Here is a 26,750-nt window from a genome sequence, read left to right as displayed (position 1 = left end):
GTTCGTCTAAAAGCAAAGGCTTAAGTCAATGCTGTTTCTTCATCAGTGTTTTTAATTAGTTTCTTAGCAGACAAAAACATAGCCACATTTTTGTTCATCCAAATGAATAAAGAATCTAAAAATTATTTTTTTCATTGTTGGTTTGTATTCATGAGTGGGACCCCATACTCAAAATGTTTTCACTGTCATTTTACCATATTGTCTGACTTCCTTCGGCATCCCTCAGTTACATATAAGTTGCTGGTCCCATGTAGATTTGAACAGTAGTAAAACAGAGCTATTCCCTAGTTTGCTACTATGATGCCTGTGCTGTTTGACAGCATAACTCTAAATCTATTTACTTGGATGGACTATTTAAAATTCAATGCTCAGTTTCGCATCTATGACTGCTGCATCCTAAATCATTAGATGAAAAAAAAAATTGCTAGTCACTGCCTTCTGTAGCAGTTCTGTAAATCTATGAAACAGTTTTACTGCAAGTGCACAAGTAGGTAGTGTTCCAATACAAGCTGAATGAAGACTTTGCTCGAGCTAATCACACTTTCCTTATTTTTTTTTTTAGTAAAAAACTTGGGGAAATACTGTTTAGGGACAATCTTTACAATAAATATATTTCTTTAAATATTTGGTCCCCAACTTGAACAAACCAAATTTTCATCTAGCATTAGTAAAAGATAGCAAAGTATTGCCTTCCCACTTTTAGACAAGTGAAAGAGAACTGATCATATATAGTAAGAAGAACTACTAGCAGAATGATGTTAGTAGGAGCCACATCTGTTTGGGACCCTTTCTCCTGAAAGTAGACATATTCCACCAAAAAGCATGTCTGCTCCTGTAAGACACTTTCTCTATCAGTGAGTTACCATTCCACTATTTTTTCTGCCAAGACAGTTAAGAAGCTGGAAGAACTTGGAGTCCTAGTTTTTAAAACAAAATAACTGTCCTTTCCACTTTCTTTCACAGACAAGGATGAAAGAAGTACCATTTAAGCTAGAAGGACGATGCTGGCGCAAGAACGCACAATGCACGGGGGCATAAATCAGTGACGGATACATTTGTGATGAACGTTACAAAGTGTTTAAGCATAAGACAAATGATTTCCTGGAAAAGGTCTATGGAGAAGGACATTCAAAAAACCTACTTCTAGTACAGGAACGGGCCTTCCAATATTAATAGCACACCATGCTATGAGACCAGACTGCAGATTTTAGCAATTGCTGCAAGAGAAGAAAATAAGTAATGAGAATGTTTTGCCTGACACCTCAACTTTTAGATTTTTTAGGTTTCTAATACTGAAGCTCTTACACATTTTCATATTACAAACACGTTTGACTGCTTCTGGTAGTTTGAAGAATAGCAAGTCTCCAATGGTGGCACATTATCTGGAAATACTCAGAGCTGTAAACTACGTTCCCTGACCTGTCATACTATCAAAGATCAAAGTAAATCATCATTAAGCTGAACAATTCACTGATAATTCAAAAAATGAAAATATTTTAACATAATAGCAGTGATCTTAGCCAACTGAAAGTCTTTGACAAGTGCCATTGAGATGTCAGAGAAATTATGAATTACATCTCCAGAAAGTTCTATCTTAGTAAGAAACATCAGAATCTTGAGGCACTACTATATTGTAAAAACGACTGTTATTCTGCACTTCTGCATTCACCGATCTTCACAGGGAACGTGAAATAAAGAAGCAGTATGAAATTACTACTTAATACCTCAGTATTAAGCATTACTATGTGAAAATAATGGCACATGCAGGTGCCAGTGAGTTTTTAATTATCATTTAGAAGCAGATCTTTCATACTGTAGGTAGAGGTTTGGTAGGTCACCACAATAAAAGAAAACTTCCTGTCTTAATATAAACCTTCAGTCCGGAAAACAATTTTTATCGTCCCGTTGCAGGTGTAAGGAAGGTCCCTACAGAAGCGGGGCTGGACCAAACGCAGCCTGCTGACGGGTGTCAGGACCTCCTCACCGCGGGCAGCTGCCCCTGCCTGCATGTTCCTACCTTCAATAAAATCTTCATCTTGTACTTCTACTGTATCCCAGAGAGGTAAGGTTTATGGGGAGGGATAAAGTCTGTCAGCCTACGTGATGAAGTTGGCAAGAACAGGGAAGTTTTGGGGCACAAAGTCCTTTCTAAAACCTGGTGAGAAGCCACACAGTCCAAACCAAAGGAGGACTGATCTCCAGCGCTTCTCATTCAATATTATAGAAATGAATTAAAATGCTTGGCAGAAAAGAGTCATCGGTGCCTGAAAAGCAAAGTGTAATAAGGCCTAAAGACAGCGTCTCTGTTGAGTCTGTGATGCTGGGAGCTGAACAGTCACAAATTATTTTCCATAAGCCCGTGGTCTGGGTGGTGACTTCTTAACACAAGCCTGCTTTAAGACGACACTGGAGCAGCTCTGCAGCCCGGGCCAGCCCGCACCTTTGTGCCCTTGCTCTGCTTGTTTTCGGGGGAAAAAGCAGCCGCGCTCATAAGAAGTAGCGCTGGCGGTGTCAGTGGAGCTGGTGGCAACTGGCACCGCCCCGCCGCGGAACGTCCGGCGCGCCGGCCGCGCCGCCCGCCCGGATCGCTCTGGCTGGTGCACCGCGGCAGCGGAAGCAGGGTCGGTCGCCATGGTGCGTACGGCGGGATGGGGATGGGGATAGCGGTGCCGGTGCCGGTGCGGCTGCCGCAGCCTCTGCCTCTGCTTCTGGGGGCGGCGGGGGGCTCCTCTCGCGGCGCTCCCGGCCCTTTCCTTCCCGCCGGGAGCGGCCCCAGCGCCGTTCCTGGAGAGGCCTTGGGAGTCTGCGGCGCGTCCCCTGGAACGCGGCAGGCGGCCGTGTGGGCCGTTAACGGCGGTGAACCGACCTTGCATGTAATAAAAGCTGCCCTCCCTGCCCCCCGCCGCTCGGCGGCCCCGGGGGAAGGGGGTAGCCCCGCGTGAGCCTGCCCGTGGCGTGGGCGCGTTTCCTCCCGGAGAGGTTTGCGTCGTTTGAGGCCTTCCCGGCAGGGTGGCCGGTGGGTGAGGGCAGCGGGGCTGGTTTTGTGCCTGTACCCGCCAGCGAGCAGCCCCGGATTGGCGGGAGGAGGAAGTGAGGAGCGGGGTTAACCTGTGAAACTGGTGCAAGGGGCCCCTTGAGACTTCTTTAGGTGTTCAGGATAATTTATCTTTGACTTTAGCTTTTCTTTTTTTCGCAATCCTAAACACTGATGCTAACACAGATAACATGATGTACTAAAGTCTCCGTTTATTGATTGCTGTTTCCTGTGTCACGTTTGCACATTTAGCCTCCTTGCTTTCAGGTGTTTCTTTTGTCCACAGTTGAAGACTTTAAAGAATTTAAATTGCATATTGTTTGATAAAGCCTTTCAGTTTTGCTCAAATACTTTTTGACCAAAAAGTAACAAAGCTTAAACTAGTGTTACAGTATTTTTTAAATTTGTGAGTGGTATTCACTCTCTGTGCTGCATGAAGGGCTACAGAAGAAAAGCCTCTGGCTGCTCCCTGGTGTGAGCCATTCTCGTGATCTGTGGGGAGGGACAAGAAAATCCTTTCTGTTATGTTGTACAAATAACATATGGCCTTTGTCAGAAACCCAGATGCAACAAGCAGATAGAAGCTTGAATGGGGACATTTACTGCAAAGGTACAGAGAGATAATCTTAGTTTCCTAGCTGCAGGGTTCTACAAAATAGCTATTTTGAGAGTAGTCAGATTTTTTTTACAGCATTTTCTGCGCTCCGTTAGTTTTGTTACAGCATGTACCATGTTTAAGTAATTTTGTTTGTTAGTGAGGAGGGTAGGATCTGACTGGTGGAACTGATAAGATGCTACTATAAGTTAAGGGCTTTCTGAGATACTGATGCATGACCTTTAAGTCTGTACCATGATGTGTGTGTGCTCCTATCTTCCCTTTAATGTTTTAATTAATTTTAGTAGTGTATAGCATCTTTGATTTTTTTTCAGCCAAAGTTACGAAAAACCCAAGGAGGGAAGCAAGAAAAAAAAGTTATCCATCCTTACAGCAGGAAAGCCGCACAGCTTGCAAGGGAAGTACACAAACAGGAAAAGAAAGAAAAGTAAGTTGACTGTGCGAAATCTGTGTAAAGACCAAAGGACAGCATCACAGTAGATATTTTTTGTTTGGGGGGGGGGGCGTGTGTGTGGAAGGGGACTGTTATGCTGATAGAAACTTAAGATAAAAGAAATAGCTACATAGCTTAGTACTGCTGGGCCATGTGAACTGACAGATTTACGTTCATGAAATCGGCTTATACAAGGTATATAGTTGTGCTACTTGATTTTTGGTATTGTCCTTACAAGTTGGGTTTCTTCTTATCACAGTATTTTGCTTTTTATAATCTGAATGGCATGTTGCTGGTGATTTCACATGAACCTTAGTCACCTAGTTTGACTTTACTCCAAGATTTAATAAGAAACCTGTTTAGGGTCTAGCTTCTTGTGCTGAAGTGCAGAGTTCATAGAAAAGAAAACCCAGAAACCTTCCTGCAGAAGAGAGACTTCTGAGTAAAACTGAATAGTTAACTCCTCTTCCGTGATTTCCTGCTGTTTCCTGTCCTTCCCTTCCACAGAGGGAAAAGATAGCTGGAGAAGACTGGCCTTTAGTTTCCATTCTGTCTCAGCTTGCTAGTTGATATGCTATGATTGTTTGTTTAGAAAGTTATTAAAGCAAACTTAAAGCATTTTCTGTCAAAGTACACTAGTATTTGAATGGACCGTGTGAGCTGAGCCCAAATACTCATATGTCTGAAGGTGTTAAATTGGGAACTCGTGGTACAGTTGAAATGTTCCTCAGAGACTGTGCAATTTTATGGTTGGGGATGGATGTACAACCTTATCCACAGCAAAGTTGTAAGGTTGCTCTAACTAGAAAGGGGCCCTTTACTAGCATAGCTGTGTCATGTAGCCTCAAAGCAGAGCTGTTGCAAGAATTTACAAGTAGCATGTGTTGAGGATTGGGCAGTTTCCTAATGTGCAAGAAGTTCTCCCTGCTGCTTCATGTGCTCTCTGACTACTGATTGTAAGTAAGTTTTTATTGTAGGTTATTTTCCTAGTGCTAAATTGACTACTTCGTTAACTCTCTCATCTTGCCTCATAACTGCCACTTCGAGCGCTTAATCACAAAAGATAACTGAATCATACTTGGTTCTTAGTGCTTACATCTGTGACTGCCATAAAGGAAAAACATGCACAAGAAAACTTACTGAGTGAAGGAGTGATGTACTGATTATTCATTATGACATGGCACACTCCGTCAAATCTTTTCGTGATTGTCTCTGTGGGTAGAGTTATACTAATATAGACATCTGTGCTGACATTTCTTGTTAGAGTGCTACTTTTGGTTCCTCTTGCAACAGCAAGAAGTTAAGCAAAGAACTCCCACTGGAATAGTATTCTCCCATTTAATTTGCTCTTTAATTACTTTTCTTCATGGAGAATGTTTTAAGGTATATGTTAGAGATTGCACAGGGCAATCTATTTTGTTACAGGTTAAGAGAGTACCAAATGCATCATTCATTTCTCTGCTTAATGCATTAATATTGCAGTAATTAGGTCATCCTTTCCATGAAAAGGAAAGAAAAGATGCTGGCTTTGTACTGACTAGGCTTTGTTACTGAGGCAGCTAGATTTGGCAAGTCATAGTATGTAAGTAATGTTGCTTAATTCTAACACAGGTGTTTTTTCTGCTGAACAGCTAAGTTTACTGCTTTAAGGATATTCAGAGCAGTGTCGGGGTGTCTTGGGCTACCAGAGCCACTTTTGCGGCAGTGGACTCTTAGTCCACTGCTAACACTGCCAAGTGAAGTCTACAGAGCAAAGTATGGAATCAAACTTGTTTTAGGAGCCAAAGGCCACTTAGTAGTTTTGAGCATACAGGGTTCAGTAAAGTGAAAATCTTGCTGTCTTTCTAACTGATTCTCTAGACAGAGACACTTGTAGTAAGCAATTGTAACACACCTTGTCCTTTCTGGTATGGTGATCTAGATGATCTTAACCCCTAAGTTTGGTTAAAAAAGAGTTCTAGGTCGCCCAATGACAGACAAAAAATGAAATTCTTTAATCTCTTGGAAGTTTCCTTTCTTTCAGCAGTTGTCACCAAATGTATTAATTTTAAGACTTGCTCATCTGAGAGCTGGTTCTAGTGTTTAGTCTTTACTATGTAGATTTCTGTCTGTGCTTGCCAGAGTAGATTAAGTGTCATAGCTCAACACATGACAATATCAGCCTTTTATCTGCACTAGTTGTAGTTTTACAGAAGATGCTCCAGTTAATACATCGTGGAGTGCAGCTCTCAGTTCAACCACGTTAATTTTTGTTTTTTTTTTTTTAAACTGCACCAATAATTGCAATACTAAAAAAAAAGGATTTGTTGGATTGAACGGCAGTTAACTTCTCGGTGCTGGAGAACCAGGTTACGCAAGGATGAATTGAGAGTATATGTTTAGGGAGTTTACTTCCTATGCCTTGCAAGTAATACCTTATCTTGACTAGCAGTACATGTGGAACAATTGCTACAGTGTCTTCTTTCTATCTCCTAGCACCTGTTGCCACTGGCTGTTAAAGACAGCTAAATGCTCCATGCCCTTTATTTGAACTATAGTAGTTTCCCATGTGCACAATGACGGATTAATCCTCTATGAAAGCTTTTTTTGGAGGATTTGAGTTTAATTCAAATGCTTTTGCCTAACACATGTAAGTCTACCATGTTACTTCAGCCTTTCTTTATAAAGTTATTTGCTTTTTAAACAGGAATTTTACATAAAAGAGACAAACTTATTTATAAATGAGTTTTTTCACCAGTTTAAGAGACAGTGTTCTTTATAGCAGTATGGTTAGCCTTCCTGTTCCTTTCCTCTGAAGTGTAGCAAAAGGAGCTAGTCATGGCAACAGAATCCTTCCAAGTGAAAGAAGCAGACCACCTTTTGGTATGTGTCACGGGTTACCTGAGGAAAAAGCGCCATTTTATGAAAAACGATTAAATATTGGCAGCCAAGCAAGCTAATAAAAGGTGAGCTTCAAGCAGCCCGATGAAAGAGCAGATGGTTTATCCTGAATTCTTGTGAGGATCAGTGAAGCCTAATGCCTTTGCAGAACAGAAGTGCTTGATAGAGAGAAACTCAGTTTAAGATTAGAGGATGTAGATAGCTATCCTTCCCCTTAGGCTCCCTTTAGGATGTTGATAGTTATCCTTTTTAGGCTCACAGAGCAGTGATGCTCCATAGAGAGAAACTCAGTTTAAGATTAGAGGATGTAGATTGCTATCCGTTTCTCTAGGCTCTGTTTCTTGATTTCTGCCTTTTCTTTTCCAAGCTCCCTTACTGTTTCAAGTGTGAGGCCTCTAGGCTGATGGTAAAAGATGTAACCATTCATTTTGCATAGGGAAACTGTTCCACCAAAAGTAGTGTGTCAGTCTGGACCATCCAAAACGTATTGTGATAGCAAAATGATCTATCTGTAAATAAGATTTCTACATCTTGCAGTTCTGGGTCCTAAACAATTAACTAGCGTTGTTCACAGATCTGTACTTTGCAGATCTCTTCTGTTGTGGTGTTCTAAAAATAAGTGGCATTAAAAACATTCGCCGATTGTCTATATTCTATTTTCTGTACTGTCTTGGCTTGAAGAGCAATTTAACTTGAAAGACATGAATAATGTTGATTTCTTTTCTTCTCTAGAGTCTTTAAAATACTTGTTAAGGGTTTCGGTTTCTTTTGGATCTGTATTATCTTAATGATCAGCTTGTTAAATCTTAAGATTTTTTTTTTTTTTTTTAAATATTGGGAGTCAAGCATGTGTTTAAAAACAGTCAGTTTAGCCACTCTCCAGTCTTTTTAGTGTAATTACTTAGCTCTCAGTTTCTTTAATATAATGATGGGGTTTGGGCTAATTTTGCAGAGCTCTGAAAAAGACAAGATAAATTTCTGATGCTGTGGATGGAGGAAAGCTTTCCACTCCTACACTCAGGAAAAAGAAGTAGCCCACACCAATTTTGTTCTTCCTCATTGCTTTTGCAGGTCTATTGAATGTCTTCTTTTAGTGGCAGCTGATAATACTAAATAAATGCTCTGGCATTGTTGCTTCCAAATTTGTGCATTAACTGCAATAAGTTTACTGAAGACTTTTTCACTGGAAAATTACTTATTGAAGTTGAAGTATTTGCAGAAACAATTTTCCGAATTACTTGTATTTAATGACAACCCTGTTCTCTGGTTGGAAGGTTAATACATCCTTTGGTGGTAAATAGGAGAAGCTATCGTAATCTCTACAGTATTTTCTTTCTTAATCCCATCTACAGATCTGGTATGTTTTTGACCATGCTTCTTATCGTATAGAAATAAGTCGTCTTAAATGTGGGGAAGACCCAAAACTGGAGGCAGTATTCTCAATATGATTTCGCCAGCCCTGAGTAAAGGGGATAATTTCTCTGTACAGGCTAGTGCACTTCTGCAGCATGGAAAAACTGGATCAGAGACAGTCATTTAATCTAGGAAGTTCATATAGTTCATCTGTATTATTTTAATTAAGCTGTGGATTTACTTGCCAGAAGATGCTGTAATTGTGGTTGGCTAAATTTATGCAATAATAGTTTTTGAACATACTTACATTTAATCTGTTGATTATTATTCAATACAAAGGTATTACCTTGGGTGTAGGAAGCCCTTGAATGGCGTGTTACTGGAAGGTGAGAATGTCTTTTGTAGAAGTATCAGTAAATGTTTGCTTTGGTTCTGTGTGGTTTGTTTCTTTTAGTTTTGGTTTTGTTTTGTTTTTTTTTCTTTTGGTACTTGGCTGGAGACAGGATTCCGGACTAGAGACAGTTTAGGCTTCTAGTTACTTTTTAACTTTTCTATATGATGGAGGAAGAGAAATAACTGCTGTGAACATTCCTGTTTATGTTAAAGGAAATTGCATTTAGTTATGAGATGCGTATTCAAGTATCTTTTGCCCAAGCAAGATGATAAAAAAGGGAAGACGTTACCAACAAGGAATTTCAATACTTAATGCAGCACTGGGAAAAAGGAGGGAGAAATTCTGCTCTAAGTTGCAGAAGTCTTTTACAGCCTCCATTGTCCAGATACTCTTCAATGCAAGCATTCTCAATGAAATATGACAGTAATAATAAGCTTATTGTCCAGAAACTGTGGCTGCACTACAAAAGACCAATCTTGACCATAATAAGAGGAGACAGACTAGATGGTTTTAGAAAATTGACTACAATCTTAAATCATCTTGTTCACTTGAATCGCACCTTCTTCTTGCCTGCATCCCTCTTCTCAGTTCTCCTCAAGGTCTAATGAGCAGCAACAAATTCCAGTGTATTACTGTTGTCCCCAAAATCAGGATTCTTTCACCCGGTGTGCAAAAAAGCCAATTAACACACAGAGTCAAGATATTTGTTTATTTCATGTCTGCGCAGAGATGGGTGCTAAGTGGTAACTCCACAAAGCTGGCACACCTGGTTAACACCCGGTAAAGCATTTTATATATTTTGAGCAACAGTTATCAGTATTTTTACAGTTTCGCTTAGTTACCCTCATCCCTATTGGTTCTCGCAAGCCTCATCTCCACTGAACGTCACAGCATCCTCCTTTTTTACTGCGCATGTTCTGTGAGGAAGGGGTTTCTGTTGGTAGGTGGCTCTCCCTACCGAGGGTAGGTTTTCTAGTATGGTAATTAGGATAGTACGCTCACAGTTCAAGTAGCTCTTTGGTTGCCCTCGTGCTTGTCTTGGTATTTCTTTACCTGCTGACTTATGGTGTCATCTTGTTTCTCTTCTGAAGGTCACGCCTCGTTAACTAGGTAGCATCCTTTGTTTCTCGCATATCTCCAACATTACTACCAATTTATTCTCTCTTAGTCTACATGTGAATCCTTATTCCTATAGGCAACTTGTTTGCTCTGTTGAATAATTAAAAAGATGTTTTTATGAGACAGCAATAGCTGGTTCACTGGCACCAGTAGAACACTGCTACACTTCAGGAAACCAGACCATAATGGGATATTCCTGGAACTTCTCTTAGAAGTGATGTACCAACACCAATCACATTTTGTTTGCAACCGCTGAAATCTCTGTCTGGTTTTGGTAGCTAAAGGTGATCAAGCACTGGATTTTTTTTTTTTTCCCCCCGTCATTTTCCCTCCTGACTCAGAATATAACCTTTCTATTGTGCATATATTGTAAATTTTTTAGGAGTCTGTGCATTTTCATTACATATATACCAGTCTAATACTGTCATGCTTTGAGACAGGAGAGCTAAGGAGTTTTTACAGTATTTCTTGATCTGGCATGAAGCGACCTCTTAGGAGTAAGCAGTAACCTTAAAATATCTCCTTGTGGAGCTCTTTGTTTGTGTGTTTCTCCTTGGCTTTTCTGTTGTCTAACCTCTTAGTCTCCCTTGAGCCACTATGCTTCCACTTGCGCTGTTTGCAGCAGTGACGCTTTGAGATGTACTCTTGCAGATTCTTTATGTGGAACTGAAAAAATGTTAGCTCTTAAAATTAATTGTTTTGCTTACAGAAATAAAAAATGAACTGCAAAGAAATCAGAATTTTTAATTCTTATAGAGGGATTTTCATATGGAAGTATCCTAAAATGCTTAACCAAGCCCCTAATTGGTGCGTAAGCTAACGAAAACGGACGTGTAGGGAGAAATATGGAAGGTATTTAGCAACCTGAAACAAGAAACAAGGAAATATGTCCTGTCAACCATGAATTTTTTTTTTCCTTAATGAAAGAGCCTATCTTAGTTCTCAGAGCCATAGATGGCATTTGTATGTGTGGATATTATGGGGAAAAATACTGAATTGGTAAACTGATTTGGCAAATGTTTATTCATTGTTAGTATTTGGAGTAGAACAGTTGACTACAATATCTGAGATAAAGAGGTGCTGATGGTGCATGAAGGCTTTAACCTTTTAAGTACCTAGTAAACATCAAGAAAACCACTAAGCATCCTTATCAATAATCAGTGCCTAAGCAGATGGTTTTTGGGAGGCGGGTGGAGGAGAAAATCATTAAGAAGCAACAGCCTGCCACAAGATTGTATCCCTATCCTCATGCTCTCTTTCCCTTGAGCAAAAGATGTTACTCATTGTGTGGAAGGACATGAGAGGAACTTTCTTTGACTTACCTTGTTTGATTAGCCTCCCTGCTAATACTGTTGTCTTCTAGCGGTCATTGAGGTGAGGTTTTTATGAAAAGTACAATAAGGCAACGTCTGATCCTATCATTCATTATTTCTCATACTGAAATAAGTTGCGTACACCTAGAGACTGAAGGTTTTTCTTACAGAAGAAAACCCTGGTTGTGTACTTCATTGCCTTGATAAACAAACAATCTAGTGACCCTTGCAGGTGCAAATGGTAATTTGTAGTGTTTTAAAGCATATCTATGGCATGATTTAGGATTCTAATCAGGCAGCTTTTCTAGATGGCATTGTAGTTTTCTCCATGGCAACGCTTTGCAGACGTGCTCAGCTGGCTGTGTTGCCATGCAAGGTTCACAGCAGGGACTGCTGGTGTGGAGTTCCACTGCGTGGAATATGTGTCCTTTGCTTGGTTGCCGTTACCGTTCAAAACTCCCTGCTGTAAGCCCCCTGTAGGCTACCTACCACAATTTTTATTGAAGGCATCTTCTACAGCTGAGTTTTAAAGCTGACTTCTAATCTAACTCCTTTTTCTGTTCTTTTTTACATAGTCTCATCCAGGTCTGTCATTTAACCCACAGGAATGAGAGTCATTTTTGTTTTAACACTAAAATCTTTTTATTAATTAACCAGCTTGGGTTTTTTTTGGCAGATGTGATAAAACTCAAACCCCATGCTTTGACCTTTATAGACTTTTGCATTAAAAATGCTTATCTCAGATGCTGGGGTATCTATAGAAATAAAAAGGCTTTTCTTGAATGTGTTAGTGGAGTTCTTAGCAGCTCACACATGCCATGCATTTGCTTTTATGTGGCTTTTAGGCGGTCTTCAGAGGATGAAATACTTCTTGAAAAAGCTAATCTTTGTTTTAATAATGTAGGTTTGTGGCCAAGTGATACAAGTATGTTTGTCTCCGGGAAGTAGGGCTTTCTCTTTTGATCCGAATTTTTGTGACAGGTGACAGACTTCTGTGCTCTGAGTTACTTCAGTTAACTCTAAAATGCTCATTAAATTATGTAGAGTACAAGGAATTTAATGAAGGAGCACATTAGCTTTGAACTTTGAATTTTGGCATTTTTTGTTCTTTGTCAATGATATCCTTTATCAGTTTTCTTTATCCTTTATCAGTTTTCTTTATCCTTTATCAGTTTTCTTTATCCTTTATCAGTTTTCTTTATCCTTTATCAGTTTTCTTTATCCTTTATCAGTTTTCTTTATCCTTTATCAGTTTTCTTTATCCTTTATCAGTTTTCTTTATCCTTTATCAGTTTTCTTTATCCTTTATCAGTTTTCTTTATCCTTTATCAGTTTTCTTTATCCTTTATCAGTTTTCTTTATCCTTTATCAGTTTTCTTTATCCTTTATCAGTTTTCTTTATCCTTTATCAGTTTTCTTATTAAATAATAATAATTTTAAAAAAGTCAATTTTATCAGAGGTCCTTGGATATATACACTGAACATGTGTGGCTAAGATATTTTTTCCAATGACAAATTTCATACTTATCCCAACAATGTATTATTTTCCGTTCTGGAAATAAAGTGACATTCAGCAATATTCATTGCTGCAGACTGAATCTGAGAGCTTCAGGGCAAAAACGCATGAGGCACTGTATTACCTGTTACAAAACTTGTGTTCTCTGGCAACTGCTCAACAGGACAGGCTTTAATCCCAAGCTGAATTGTGTACACACATCCCATAGAGTACAGAAGGCTTCAAGTATCCCGCCAGAGGTTGAAGTGGAGTTAAAAATACTTCGAGATAGATTTTTTTTCTTTATCTTTATAAAAAAAAGTTGATAATTTTCGTTGCTTAACACATTAACTTCTACTGTTCACTAAGCACAAACTTTAATTATTACACGTTTATTAGATACTAGAATGGTATTTTTCACATTGTATGCTTGATTTGCAAGGATACAGTGCGGTGAAATCTTTTGTTCTTAGTCTTTAAACTCATTAAACATATCAGCAGAATATTAGAAATACTTAATGAAATTATTACAATGCAGGTCTTCCATGAAATTCCTTTTGCTGTGCTCTAAGTGTTGCGTCCTAATTTCTTCCAAGAAACTGTTTAAGTTAATAGGTAGACTGGACAAATTTCAGATAGTAGTTTTACCAAAAAGTAGAATATTTAGATGAAACAGAATAAGTTTTACATTGTTCTGAATTTGGCAAATACTTCTATTTGAAATTCTAGCTTGACTTTCATTGTAACTCCAAAAAAAAGATTTTTGGAGAAAGAAAATGAAGATAATTATTTGTATGGTACTCATTCCTGGCTAACGTATCTGTTTTCTCTCTGCTAGGTTGAAGACTGATAAAGCTTTGCGTTTGAGTATCATTGGTGAGCAGAAACTTCTGTTACTGAATACAGTATTCAACTTTTTGGCATAGATTTCAAGTTTTACCAACTTTATAGATACCCCAATTAGAGTTTCTTTCTCTATAATCCGATTCTGTAATCTTAAAATAGACTTTGTTGAAATGCTAAAATACCTGACATGTTCACTCAAGTAGTATATACAGGACTGAAGTTGGGGCTGAGTATAGCCTAATCTTTAGTCAGTGTACATGACAACAGGGCAATATAGACCAAACATCTGTTTTGTACATCTGTGCATGTATTTATTGTACTTGTCTCCATGCTTTTTTTAATTGCTTGTAAAAGAGGATGATATATGCAGGTTAACAGACACATTGTGCTAGCAAGTAAATTCAAAACTTTGAGACACAACCTGGAATATTTTTCTTTTTCGTATGATTGACACTGCACCTTTTCAGTTTAATCTGTTTAAAAATTGTTATGATCAGAACTCTTGCTCAGCCATTGTGTTGTTTTTTCCCCCTTGGGGCCTTCCTAGGTTTCCATCTTGAAGCAATTGATACAGTGATATTTTAAACACTAATTTCCGGTAAAGCAAAGCATAACATCTTTTTTCTGTAAGCAAGATATAAAATACATCTAAAATTATGTGAGAATGTTTCTATTACAGCTACCTTCATACCTGGTACACACAATACCAGTGAGTCGGTGATGCCATTCAAAATCTTGAGAAATGTGGGGTTATTTCAAAAACTTTGAAGAACTGTAATCTGTGTTGGTGCTACAGTGATGATGTAATCATTAATGTTAAGTTTATTCTTGTAGGAGAAAAATTGCAATGGTTTCAAAGTCACCTTGACCCCAATAAAATTGAGTACACAAAGAAGGAAGCTGGCGAACTAATTGAAAAGTAAGACTGGTGTTAAAAATAGGATTAAAAAGCTTGATTTGTTTTTTAAAATAATGTTCTTAAGATCTGTAAAGTGATGATGACTCAGAGGAGGACTTTTTATATATTACTGTTAATAACATCAAGTAGTTGATTTTGTTGCAACTGAGGTTAATGATATATTGAAAGATGTATATATTCACACTAAAATTAAGTAAGTCGTATTGTTGTTTGGTTTTTTTATTTAAGTGTATCTCTGCTTTTGTAGTGTGTGGATGACTCTAAATGATTTGGACAGTAGTAATTGCATGAATTTGTTAGTTGGGTTATTCAGTGACACTTAAATGCACAGATTTCATTCTACTTACTCCTTTATACTTTAATTTTCTTTGCTGGGATGATTAAACAGTACTCAGGTGGGTCAATTTTTAGGGCAGAAAATACCAGAATTCAGTCTGCTAAGAAGAAACTCAGTTATTTCTGTGCTGCTGGATGTATGTACCTGTGGCTTGTCACCGTTTTTCACCTGCTAGCTAAATAAGATAATATATATGTATTCTTACGCAGATGTACTATATCGGTTTCCTTACAGAAGCTCTGACATATTTCCTACGCTGTTCATGAAACCTGTAAACTGCTAATCAAAGCTAATGATACTGCAAAGGCAATAAAAGCTTACTTTTTGGATTTGGGTTGGATGTTTGCGAGATGATGTACAACACATGCCAAAGAAGAACTTTACTTTAAAAATTATTATTGAGGTGGTGAAATTCAGCAATTAAAAGTTAGGAATACTTAGATTTAACACTGGTCTTCCAGAGCAGGTAAATTATAATAATGTGGGAGTTTTGTTTTATGCAAACATAGTTTTAAAAAAAAAAACCAAAACAAATAAAACCCCCTAATCCTTTTGGGAGCCACAGATGATTCAAATGAAGTTCTAAATGGAGCTTCCACTTTGAAGATTAAAGTAATAGTTCAAATCTAAGAAACATCTCTGACTAATTTAGAAAATAAATACAATTGGTAAAATAACTTCTTAGATTATCAAAGTAATTCTGTTTTGCAAAAGTTTTGCATGACTGCATCTAGCATAAATGCATTTTATTTCTTTCAGTTATATGTGTCGATTCAATGCTGAATTGGAGCAGATTGAATTGCAAAACAGTATTAAAGGTAGACAAGGAAGACAGCATGGTTCACGGGAAACTGTCATCAAGCAGACCATAGAACGTGAAAGACAACTCTATGAAGGCTATGGAATAGGTATGTAAAAGCATTAGAAATAATCCTGTGGTCACACCTCCTCATGCTCACAAGGCTAGAATCTAAGTGAAATTTCTAGGCATTATCTTTATTTTTCTCTTTAAAGGAATTAACTAACTGCTAGGTATTTATGCCTTGCAGAGGAGTTTGGGAAGAGGGGCAGGGTGAAGAAGAGGAGAAAAAAGATGGTGGAGATCTGACTCCATATATTTGTGCTTTACTGCTTTGCCTTTGTGCATCTTTGCTAGTACCGCCTCTTTAGTGCAGGCATATATAATATATTTTTGAAACTAAAGTGAGATTTAATGCACCTGTCTCAAATACAAATTCTGTTCGGCAGCTTGCTTGGACCTTCATTATATACAAAGTATTTTTTACCTTAAAAGTGCTTTTCAGTGGGTATGCATGTTTTAACATTCATTAGCATGAAGACTTTATTTGCTCCTGTGGGGAATAACCAGCATCACTTTCTCTACAAATTAATTACTTTTTTTAGGTGGGCTTTGTTATCTGGACTTGTGCCAGTGAAGTCTTTATACACAGCTTTCTCTAGCATTCTTCCGATTAATACACAAGCTTACTGTTAGGGATAAACCTGTGGCCTGACTTGCCCCTTTCCACTGAGGTGGACCAGTGGCATGAGGAACTTCAAGTTCATGAACTCTCTCATGATAGGTGAAGAGGACCAAAGCCTCTGAACTCATGGGCCTAAAACATCTTCAGAAAGAGACCTTTCATTCCACTAAGGTTGAGTTGTGTTTCATGTGAGAGAATGATTGCAGCAGAAATTGTAGTACTGATGTATTTCCAAAATGTGAATATTTCTGGAGTTTTCCTTTAAAATGTAGGTATTCCAGGAAAAAATCCTGGGCTATTGTGATACATCTAGTCTACAGGCTCTATTCTACAGGCATAAATGATAACCCACAAGTAGAAAAACACACTTTTCCTCTTGCTCTTCTCAGGCAGAGGTGTTATGCTCCTTTCTTTGACTTACTGGAGATGGTGGTGAAGGGAGTGTAAGTGCTCTGTGTGTGTGAAGGCCCTAACGCGTAACCTCTTAATAATCAAAAACTCTGAAGATTTGAAATTAAAAATCTTGTAGATAAGAAACTAGTTGAAAGCACTTTGAGTTTTCAAACGTTCACGTTGGCCATTATCACAAGTTTGAATAAAATCATCATGCCAGATATTCCCGTTGACTTTTTTTATTACCTTTATTATCTTCCTTTTGGGTAGCCATCTATGCCAGCAGATTATCTAATTAAATCTTCTGAGGAGTAGTTATGTGTGAAAACCACAACATAAGCATTAGAGCTGAAAATTTCCTCTTAAGGTGCATAGTCTTCTTTAAGAATCATAGAATGGTTTGGGTTGGAAGGGACCTTAAAGATCATCTAGTTCCAACCCCCCTGCCATGGACAGGGGTACCTTCTGCTAGACCAGGTTGCTCAAAGCCCCATCCAACCTGGCCTTGAACACTTCCAGGGAGGGGGCATCCACAACTTCTCTGGGCAACCTGTTCCAGTGCCTCACCACCCTCACAGTAAAGAATTTCTTCCTGATATCTCATCTAAATCTACCCTCTTCCAGTCCCTGCCTTTGCCTTCTGCGACTCGGGTGGTGTGGCTGGAGCACTTGCCAGTGAAGACAGGCAAAAAAGGTGTTGAGTACCTCAGCCTTCTCCATATCCCGGGTAACCAGGTCTCCCATTTCCTTCCGGAGAGGGCCTACATTTTCCCTAGTCTTCCTTTTATCACCGACGTACCTATAGAAGCTTTTCTTCTTGCCCTTGACATCCCTGGCCAGATTTAATTTTGTCAGGGCTTTGGCTTTCCTAACCTGATCCCTGGCTGCTCAGACGATTTGTGTTCCTCCCAGGCTACTTGTCCTTGCTTCCACCCTCTGTAGGCTTCCTTTTTGTGTTTGAGTTTGTCCAGGAGCTCCTTATTCATACACACAGGAAGAAGAAACACTTAAACTGTTTTTGAAAGTATTTTCTGTTTTTGGAGGTAGTACACAGATGCAAGCTACATGTGAGAAAGAGAAATAAAAGACTGAAAATTTGATAGCTGGAACTGGGCTGAAGGGAAGCAGCAGTAATCTGGTGAAATAAGGGAGAAACACAAAGGGATAATGAAAGTGCAAAAAGAAGAGTAGTTTTGAGGAGAGTCAAATACAAAATAGTAGTGAAATTTATGTATTTTGCTTTAACAAATAAGCACGTTGGAGTTGAGTGATGAACTTGGCTTTAATGCTAAAGTATTTTTCAGATGCAATCAGTCCTTCTAACAGTGAAAGTATGTCATGGAAGACATGAAAAATCTACATTGTTCTGTGGTTAGGATACAAAGCGCAGCAAGGTTTGGGTTGTGTGTCATATTCCCCTTTCCCCTGATTTATATTGTACCAATAAAGAAAATGAATGGCTTTAAAATTTTGCCAGTGTTACTTAATACTTTCACAGCCTGCAGTGGCGGAGGAATTCAGGAATACCTGTATGACTTCATGCATAATCTTTGATTTCTTAGGAGGGGGGAAAAAAGTCATAGGAAACTATGAATGTCATCAAATAGCTTAGTTGTAGAAAATCTCCTTTTTGCTTTTGCTTTTAATTTTAGTTTTTTCTTTTTTCCTTACTGCTTTGTGGAAAGCTGACAGAAAAAAACAATAGGACTAGATAGAAAGATGTCAAATGCACAAGCACAACATAAAAATAAAGAAGAATCCAGAAATATTGTAAGCAAAATTTGAGGTTATTATAGTATTAGTAAGTAAAGCATTCAGAGAGCATGGTGCAACTTCACATATTAAATACACTCTCAAATCATTCATTATTTGTTATCACAGCTGCTGCAGGTTTTGCTCTCTGTCTAGGACAGTATTCATTCAGAGAAAATAGTTGCTGCTAAATACTGTAATTAGAGATTGGGGATAAATGGAAATCAGCTGGAAACTGCTTTTATGCTCTAGCTCATTATTATCCCTGGAAGCTGTAGTGAGTGGAGCTTTTATAACTGGCTTAGTATTTGTTGTTTTTTTTTCTCCCTATTCTTGAACTCAGTTATTTCTTGTATGCATGTGCATTTGCTATGAAGAGACTACATGATATGAATTGTTTACATTTAGGAAAGTCTCCTAAAATTTGATGCCATATATATATCTCTCTCAGATATGTAAATGAAAAATTAATTCTTCTTTACTGGCTGTTTACAAAAGTGGTAGATATCCAAAAGCATAGGAAGTTTTAGTCTTTTTTTCAAAAAATAGTACCTATACAAGGAGCATTCAGTCTGTCTGTGAGGTTGTTGAGTTTTGTTAGCAGCTTCTTGTCACTTCCTTACTCCTTAGATATATCTACATTAATTTTACTGCAGTTTTCTTCCTGATGATGTCATTTGTGTGTGTTTGGGTTTTTTAATCTGGTCTTACGTGTTTATAGCAAAGCTATTGAAAGGGAATCCTAGATATTTACAGGATATGCCCTTGGAACTCAGAGTTAGCATGCTTTCAGTTGAAAAGCATCATAATTATTTCATCTGAACATCATACATTTTTGATAATTTGCTTCTAATTACCTTTCATGTTCTTTCAGAAGCATAATGTTAATCTTGGGGAACAGCCTTTAAAGCTAAACGCACCAGTTTTATTATTTAATTCTTGAAACTTCAGGTTATAAGGAAATTAATTTAGTTCAGATGAAAGTTGTATCATTTACATGTATCTGCTAGCGTAAGTACTGTGCTGTTTGTTAGCTGCTGTTTTCTGTAACGATCATGATTGTGTAACTGAATGGTTCTTTGTCTAAAGAGCATCTACAGTTTCTAACATCCTTTTCCTTTTTTAACTTCAGGCTGCAATATCATCCTTTGACCTGACTTGGGGTGTTTCTCTGTATGACAGTTGTAATGGATGTGATATATATGCAGCCTATATTCTGTGCAGAGCACTGACAGAACAGTGACATTTCAGTCCTTGTGAGATTTAGGTAAATCTCTTGTGCAAATCTTTGCTTTGGGAGAGAGAAACGGTTACTGCTATGAAGAACGATGTTTTTATTAACAGCATACTTCTGGAAGGAAATAAAACATCTCAGCAAAATGTCACAGAGCACTTGGTTAAAAAATAGTGCTGTGGGATGCAGCTGTAGAAGGACGCTCTTGATACCAGGATTGGCTCCTCTATCTTCTTTTTCTCTAGTTATGCTTTAGAAGCCCTCCAGTTCAAGCCTGTGCACGGAGGCAGGATCAGTTAGACGTACAGCTGACAGAAGCTTTTTACTTCTGATGCCCCTAAGAACTTTGAAGTAATCTGGTCCAGTACTTCTCCATGTGAACAGTTGGAAAGGTGCTGACTTTACACTATTTTACGCAAGTTCTGTGTTGTAAATTGAGCTCGGTCACTTTGTCTTTTTCCTTGTTATGAAATGGTGTTAAGCACTAACATCTTCATGACAAAGTTTGAGAGCTAACATGCTGTTTTGTTCTTCCTCAGAAGAAAGATAGGGAAATAAAACTCTCTGAAAGGGTCAGAAACATGAAAAAAATGCTTACTTAAATTTTTCACTGCTGTTCCATTATAACACATAGGTTGCTGAATACTTCATCTTAGAAATGCCAGACAATATCTGCTCCCCAAAATACTGTCTACATTTCTTTTCCACTAACTCCTGTGCCATATGTCTCTGTCTTCCATTTTTTCCTTCTGTAGTTCAGAAAAACATGCTCCTGTGTTTAACATTTTTAAAGCAGACTATGAAGTTCACAAGTAGTGGCAAAAACCATGACACTGGTACATGCTAAGGAGATACATCTGAGTAAGACAAGTGTTACTAATCTGAAAATACAGTGCTACTGCAGCTTTCCACCATAATTTAGAAAATCAGTTACTGTGCAGTATATAGTTACTTTATTTCTACACACATGGGGTTAGAGTTTCTAGTTCTGTTCCTAATCTGGCAACTGTGGTTTTTATTGTATAACTTATTGCAAACACACATGTAAGCATAACTTGAAAATTTTGGCACTGCCAAAGCAATAAAGATCAATTCAGTGCCAAATCTTGGTTTGTCACACAGGCTCTCTCCTTCAGAATGCCTGCTTTCTCATGACGTTGGTGAGCCCTGGATAACAGGCTAGATAAAACTGGTAGAATATTGGACTCTTTGGAAAAAGTCCTACGTAAGTTAATAAAAGCCATTAAATGCTTTCCAAGGTGGGTTTTTCAACCAAAAAAGGCAGTTGAAAGGGCTTCATTTGAAAGTCTTGTCATTTAGTCCTGATTTGTCTGCGATAACACTGAACTGTATGTTGGATCAGTGCTTTGATAGAAGGAACAAATACAAATCTCAGCATATTTCTGGGGCAGTTGGCCCAAATTAACGTGGTGCCACTTCTGTCAAACTCACTGTTTACATCACTAAGCTCTGTCCTAGAAACAAACTGACTAGGCATTGCTCCTTGTAAAATACTTGAGAGAAGGGAAGAACTTCTTTCTCTCGTGGAGGCTGGGATGTTTCAGCATTTGGCATTGTGCTGCCAAGAGTGCAGTTCAAGGGACTGCAAAGAAAGCAAGAGGGACCATTGCTTTGTTTCAGTGCTTAGTTGGGAAGGATGAACCTAATGTGGCATTGATGTTTATCAGAACCAAGGAATCAGCAGACAAAAAAACCCATCAGGTAAATGGTTTTTTGCCTTGCTCAGCTGTGAGCAGTATTACCATATCTATTTATCAAGAAGCAGGCTGCAGAAGTCAGTGTAATTGTTATCAAAACATTTTGCATATATTATTGTTCTCCAATTGGTAACTTTATAACTCAGTGTGAAAGGAAGGAATATTTTTCTGAATAGTAAAGACTATCTGACCACAAAGATAAGTGACAAGTATCATCATCCTACATTCTGTAGTAGCAAAATAATCTATAATCCTGCATTGATAGCATGATCTGATTTATTACTGTAAGACTTGAGAAAATTGATAGATGAACAAAGGCAGAACTGTATGTTCAGGGTTCGCTCAAGGACAGTATAAGAAGTTGCTGAAATGTCGCATTTTTAAGAGCTAAAATAATAAAGTGGATTTAACATTACAGAGGTAGCAAGCATCTTCCTTGTTGAGAAACCTGCTGGGTGTGAAATCTGTAGAGTTCATAGACAGTAATGAAGTATTTTATACTGTGCAAAAATTTCAAGGCTCCTAAGGCATAAATCTCTATAAATTAGTGAAGATGTTAAACACAGGTTACTTGCAATACTTTAGGACTGACCAAGAAAAGAATGACACTGAATCAAGGCAAAGCAGCTTAGGCATCCTAGGTAAAATTCTGCATGAGTTTATAAACTACACATCTAGTAGGAACGTTTTGGCTGCTCCAGGAGGGGAAAAAAAAAAAAAAAAAAGGTCTGTCGCATAGGTCTCTGTACAAGACGTTTGCCTTTCTTTATACTACCAAAGGTAATAAAGACTTGTTGTGAGTATATGTCAATTATTTCTGTTAGTGGGGAAGACTGAAAATTTTCAGTCATTAAAACTATTGACGTTTGTTTCTGTTCAACCAAGAGGAACATCAGCTCATGAGAGGAGACAGGTGCCAACAGTCTATATAAATATTATGTTGCATTTACTGCAGTATTTAACAGGCATTTCAGCAACCGCGGAATGCTAGTTTCACTTGGTATTGAGTGGTTTATAGAACAGGTGTTTAACAATGGAAACTATAATTGCACTGGAGTGAGACTAATTGTTATCAAATAGCCATTCTTTGCTCTCAGACTGTCTCATTGCACGTGGAAGGAAGTAGTATTATATTCCAAAATCCAAGACTGTGTTCTATTTAAACACCTGACATGTTGCTGTACTCTTCCCAGTGTTTATATTTTAAAAACATGCACACACACATATATATTCTTGTACTGCATGGTAAATTTTATGAAGTGTATTTAACTGTTTTTTACATTTTCTTACCTGAATTATCAGAGTTACTTTCCTAACTCTACTGCTGATCTGTCTGGCTTGCAGTGGTGACTTAAGTGCTTTGAAATTTTTTTCCAAAAACATTTCAAAATACTTATGGACCACTTAGTACTCATTAACTTAGAGTGAGGCTTGTATATTTAAGTCAGCTTTGAAACTAAGCTTTCTTATTTTACCTTTTATCTGTTGTGCATATTTATAGTAAGTTCTGCAGGGCAGAATTGTCATTTTATTACATGGATGAGTGAATGTCTGTTAAAAAGTAGCATAACCAGACCTTGATCTTGGTTGAGGATGTTAGTTATGCTTTTAAAACAAATAATAAATTAATTATTTTCCTAGTTTCTTGACTGGACTTTTTTTAAAGGGAAACTTTAAGTGCTTAAAATTTTGCTATTTCTTGGATGTGTCAATTTAGAGAAAATGAAGCACCCTCTTTTTATTATTTGTCAGGATTGGATTTTCAGTAACTGGTACATTTGAATGCTGGAACAGTTCATAGGTATAAGTTCATTTCCTTTTCTTGAGCAGTGAGAGGTCTTCCTGTTTATATATTGCTCTAGAAACTTTCTAATATGAATCCTCATTCTCATTTTCTTGTCTTTTAATCTCTGAAATAATATGTTCAGCCCTTTAGCTCACATTTCTTTCTTTGAAATGAGACTCACTTGAATAATGTAGCACATCTAATAGAATTTAATTTCATTCCCATTAGAAATCCCAGACATTATGAACAGAAAGCATCTTAAATTTTTTAGGTAAGTTCTTTTTATTATCACTACTAATCTGTTTCTGCAAAACAGTGTTTCTGAATTTGACATGTGGTATGTCTTTTTTCTTAAAAAAAGAATTTATGCAAAACTGTCAAAGAGTTAGTCATTTGAAAAAGCAGATGAGGTATGGTGTTGCTATTTCGGCATTTCTTAGCTGTTACAAGCTAAACGCTGGTGACAGTCATTAAAACATTGGAAGGGTTAGAAAGCTTCAACAGTTAGAATTCCATTTCTGTAACTTAAGTATCTTTTTTTTTCAATATTCTTAGAGAATATTTTCTCTTTACCTAAAATTCTCATCTCAGCCGTTCACTGATTTACACAAAAATGATTAGCATTTACTGTTAGTGTTTAAGGATCAAGACATAGATTTATTGCTAAATGGAATTACACTGTTTTCTTACCTGAAATGAGATTTCAGACGGTAATTGTAGTCATATAACGTAGTGACCTAAGTTATTGATAGTCAGAACTTACCATTAAGTAACTAAAACAGCATTAATTTCTAAGATCCAACTCTAGGTGTAGTACAGTAGTGTTTGTGTGTATATACTAGTTGAAAATCTTAAGCAAGTTGACGACTTGCATCCAGTTAAAAGATCTGGGAGCTGTGAAACTTGCTGCTAGCTCATCTGGGAGAGGAAGCCAATATGCCTTGGTAATGGATTGAATGAACGCTCTTGCAGACAGCTCTATCAAATGAGATACTTTAAAGGAAAAAAAAAATTTATGAATGCTTATGTTGGAAGGAGTGATATACCGCTAACTCCTAGGGGTGGTATGTAGCCAGAAGTCATACTTACAGGATGTTGGAATAAAGCCAGAAACCTCAAAGAAGAGACAGGCCTCTGGCTGCTGTGTTTATAAATACACAATTGACTTCTTGTACTGAGACATCTGATGGAAGTGTTGTTGTTTTATTACCTCGGTAGAGCAAAAACATGTCTGTCTTATAATTGGCAAATACCATCCTTGCCCTTGAGAAAAATGATCCATGAAGTACACTTACTGTAATTAAGAATGCATTCTATTAATTGAATACTGGATTTGACTTGTGATATTTAAATGAACCCTTCCTCCTTCATGCAGCCTTTTGAAATAATATACTTATGTGAATTAATGTTTACTAACATTTTGTGTCCCCTTGAAGCCAGTCATACAAGACATTGACAGTTGCCATAAATCATAATGAAGGACTCTATGTACATGTGATGTTAGCTCTGCAAATTGAGCATCCAGATGAAGAAACTCTTCCAAGCTGCTTTTCCAGTGCTTACAAGACTGGGAGTTTAGTGTGTCACACCTAAAAGCAGGTGGCCTAAAGTAACTGAAGATACAAATAGTCTGTGGGAATAAAATGCATCATATTTTTTGGTCAGAATTTCCAATCTGGAAGTACTTAATTCTTCACAGAGAAATTACAGCTGCTGTAGTGTACAAGATGAGCTGAAAAAGTTGGTGCTTATTGATACTGCAGTGGGACTGATAGTATAATTTAGAAAAGCAGCCTCACTTGAGTTAGCGTCTTCTGAGGAAAGGTGAATTAACTCTGCCATTCCTTCTTGGTATTTCTGTTGGTAATTGTTTTTCATTACTTTTTTTTTTTTCTTTAAGAGAATGGGATGGTGATCTGAGGAAACTGCCAAACATCAAAATGAAAAAGCTCTCAGCTGGGGATGCTGCTTGTAGTCACCCTGAGGTGGCAGATGTGGAAGCTAAAGAAGAATTGAATAAAGCAGAAGAGGTGGCCTTATGAGCACCAGCTGATTCAAGAGCTGAAACAGCTGAAAGGAATTGTAAGAAACCTATTTTAATTATCACTGGAAACAAGAATAAATTCTAACTATATTTGCAAAGGCTTTGCTAGTTGTATTTTTTTAAGAACTCGCCGTGTACCTATGGTAAAGAGTAAACAGTGTATTATTGGGTAAAGCTGTGTATTATTGGATAAAAAATTTTGAATATAAATAAATACTTAAAATCTTAATTGTGTCCTTACTTCTCATACTGTACCTTCTCTTTAGGATGCAGGCTCCTGAGTTGACAAAGCAATTGTAGTTTATATCTTGAAATCCTGATGAGTTGGGTACCTCTTCCTTGGTCATAGAGCAGTCAGGATTCAGACACCTGTTAGAAATACTTTGTGGTGGGAAATCCTTACCTTTTCCTGGTAATGGCAAGAATGTATGTCATTTAGTATATAAATAGTAGGTACCCTGGTAAACAGTGGGGCCAGCTAGTGGCAACTTTTATCCATCTCTTATGGTGGTGGCTGGGATGTCTCTAGGTGTACGCGGTTTTGTGGAGAGCAGTGATAGGCTTCATCTCACAAAATCCTGTGCTGCATGGTACAGAACACTCACCTTGGCTGTAAGAAATGCTCTCCCATTTGGTGGAAATGTGTATGCAGAGGATGAGATACATGGAGCATCAGTTAATCATGAAGAACTCTTCTCTTGTAACTTCTCTTGTCTGAGAATCTGTGTCAGGAACATAGAAAGCTGGAAAGACTTCAATAAAATATGGAGTATTTTATGTTTTGTCAAGAGAATTTGAGAGAATTACACTGTCTTCACCGCTCTGTATTGAAGAATTCAGATCAGAAGCCAATTAAAGTCCGTGCAGTCTGGTTTTAAATATATTTTTTGTCCATATTTTTTTTTTGCTGACCCCTCTGTTGAGAACACCGTGCATTTTAAAATTAAGTCGCTTAGGACTTTTAAATAGCAGGCTTGCTTTACGAAGCAACTCCTTAGATGCCTTAAATGTGTCATTCAGGAAGGTTCTTAGCAGATTCTCACTTTTAATACTGTAAAGGAGAAAAAAAAAAAAAAAAAAAGGGAAAAAAAAGGGCAAGGGCAAAGCCAGGGATAATTTCACAGCGGGCATTAAGTAGGACATCTCTGTTAGTGCGGATTAGATTGGGCATGGAAGTCACAGTTCAGATGTACTGTCTGTACACATTGTAGCAGTCACAGTTCAGATGCCTGTTAATTATGTGGAAATAATTATTCCTGATTGATGATCTTTCTAGTACTTGATCCTCAATACAGTTCTGTGTGTTAAACAACAAGGCTTTGTCATGGTAAATAGTTAATGTGGGTTTCCCGGATTTCTTTTACAGATATCCAGGTGTGTATTTTCTTAGCTGTGCAGTGTTACTGATGAGCGCTATTCTGTTAACATCTGTATTAAGTTTTTCCCTCTTTACAAAATAGACTTGTGCTATCCTTTCATGTTTTAGGAAACCAATCTGTTTAGGTAAAATAGAATTAACCATTGTCCTCCTTAAATTAATCTAAAGAAGAAGCCTGAACAAATTTGGCAGACTTGAAGCATGTGTGAGTGATCTAATGCA

General features: G+C 37.7%; 1 protein-coding gene across 1 annotated transcript; it reads left to right on the top strand.

The window, feature by feature from the left end:
- Positions 1-2,585: 2,585 nt before the first annotated feature.
- Positions 2,586-25,214, top strand: TMA16 (translation machinery associated 16 homolog). Its single transcript, XM_050895910.1, has 7 exons — positions 2,586-2,634; positions 3,965-4,077; positions 13,476-13,513; positions 14,318-14,402; positions 15,499-15,647; positions 23,335-23,377; positions 25,007-25,214. The coding sequence occupies exons 1-7, from the start codon at positions 2,632-2,634 to the stop codon at positions 25,146-25,148; spliced, it is 573 nt and encodes a 190-aa protein (XP_050751867.1). The 5' UTR covers positions 2,586-2,631; the 3' UTR covers positions 25,149-25,214.
- The last annotated feature ends 1,536 nt before the right edge of the window (positions 25,215-26,750 follow it).

Source organism: Gymnogyps californianus, chromosome 4 (genome assembly GCF_018139145.2).
Source record: "Gymnogyps californianus isolate 813 chromosome 4, ASM1813914v2, whole genome shotgun sequence".
Taxonomy (NCBI): Eukaryota; Metazoa; Chordata; class Aves; order Accipitriformes; family Cathartidae; genus Gymnogyps; species Gymnogyps californianus.
The sequence above is the reverse complement of the archived record's forward strand: the minus strand, read 5'-3'. Positions and strand labels throughout refer to the sequence as shown.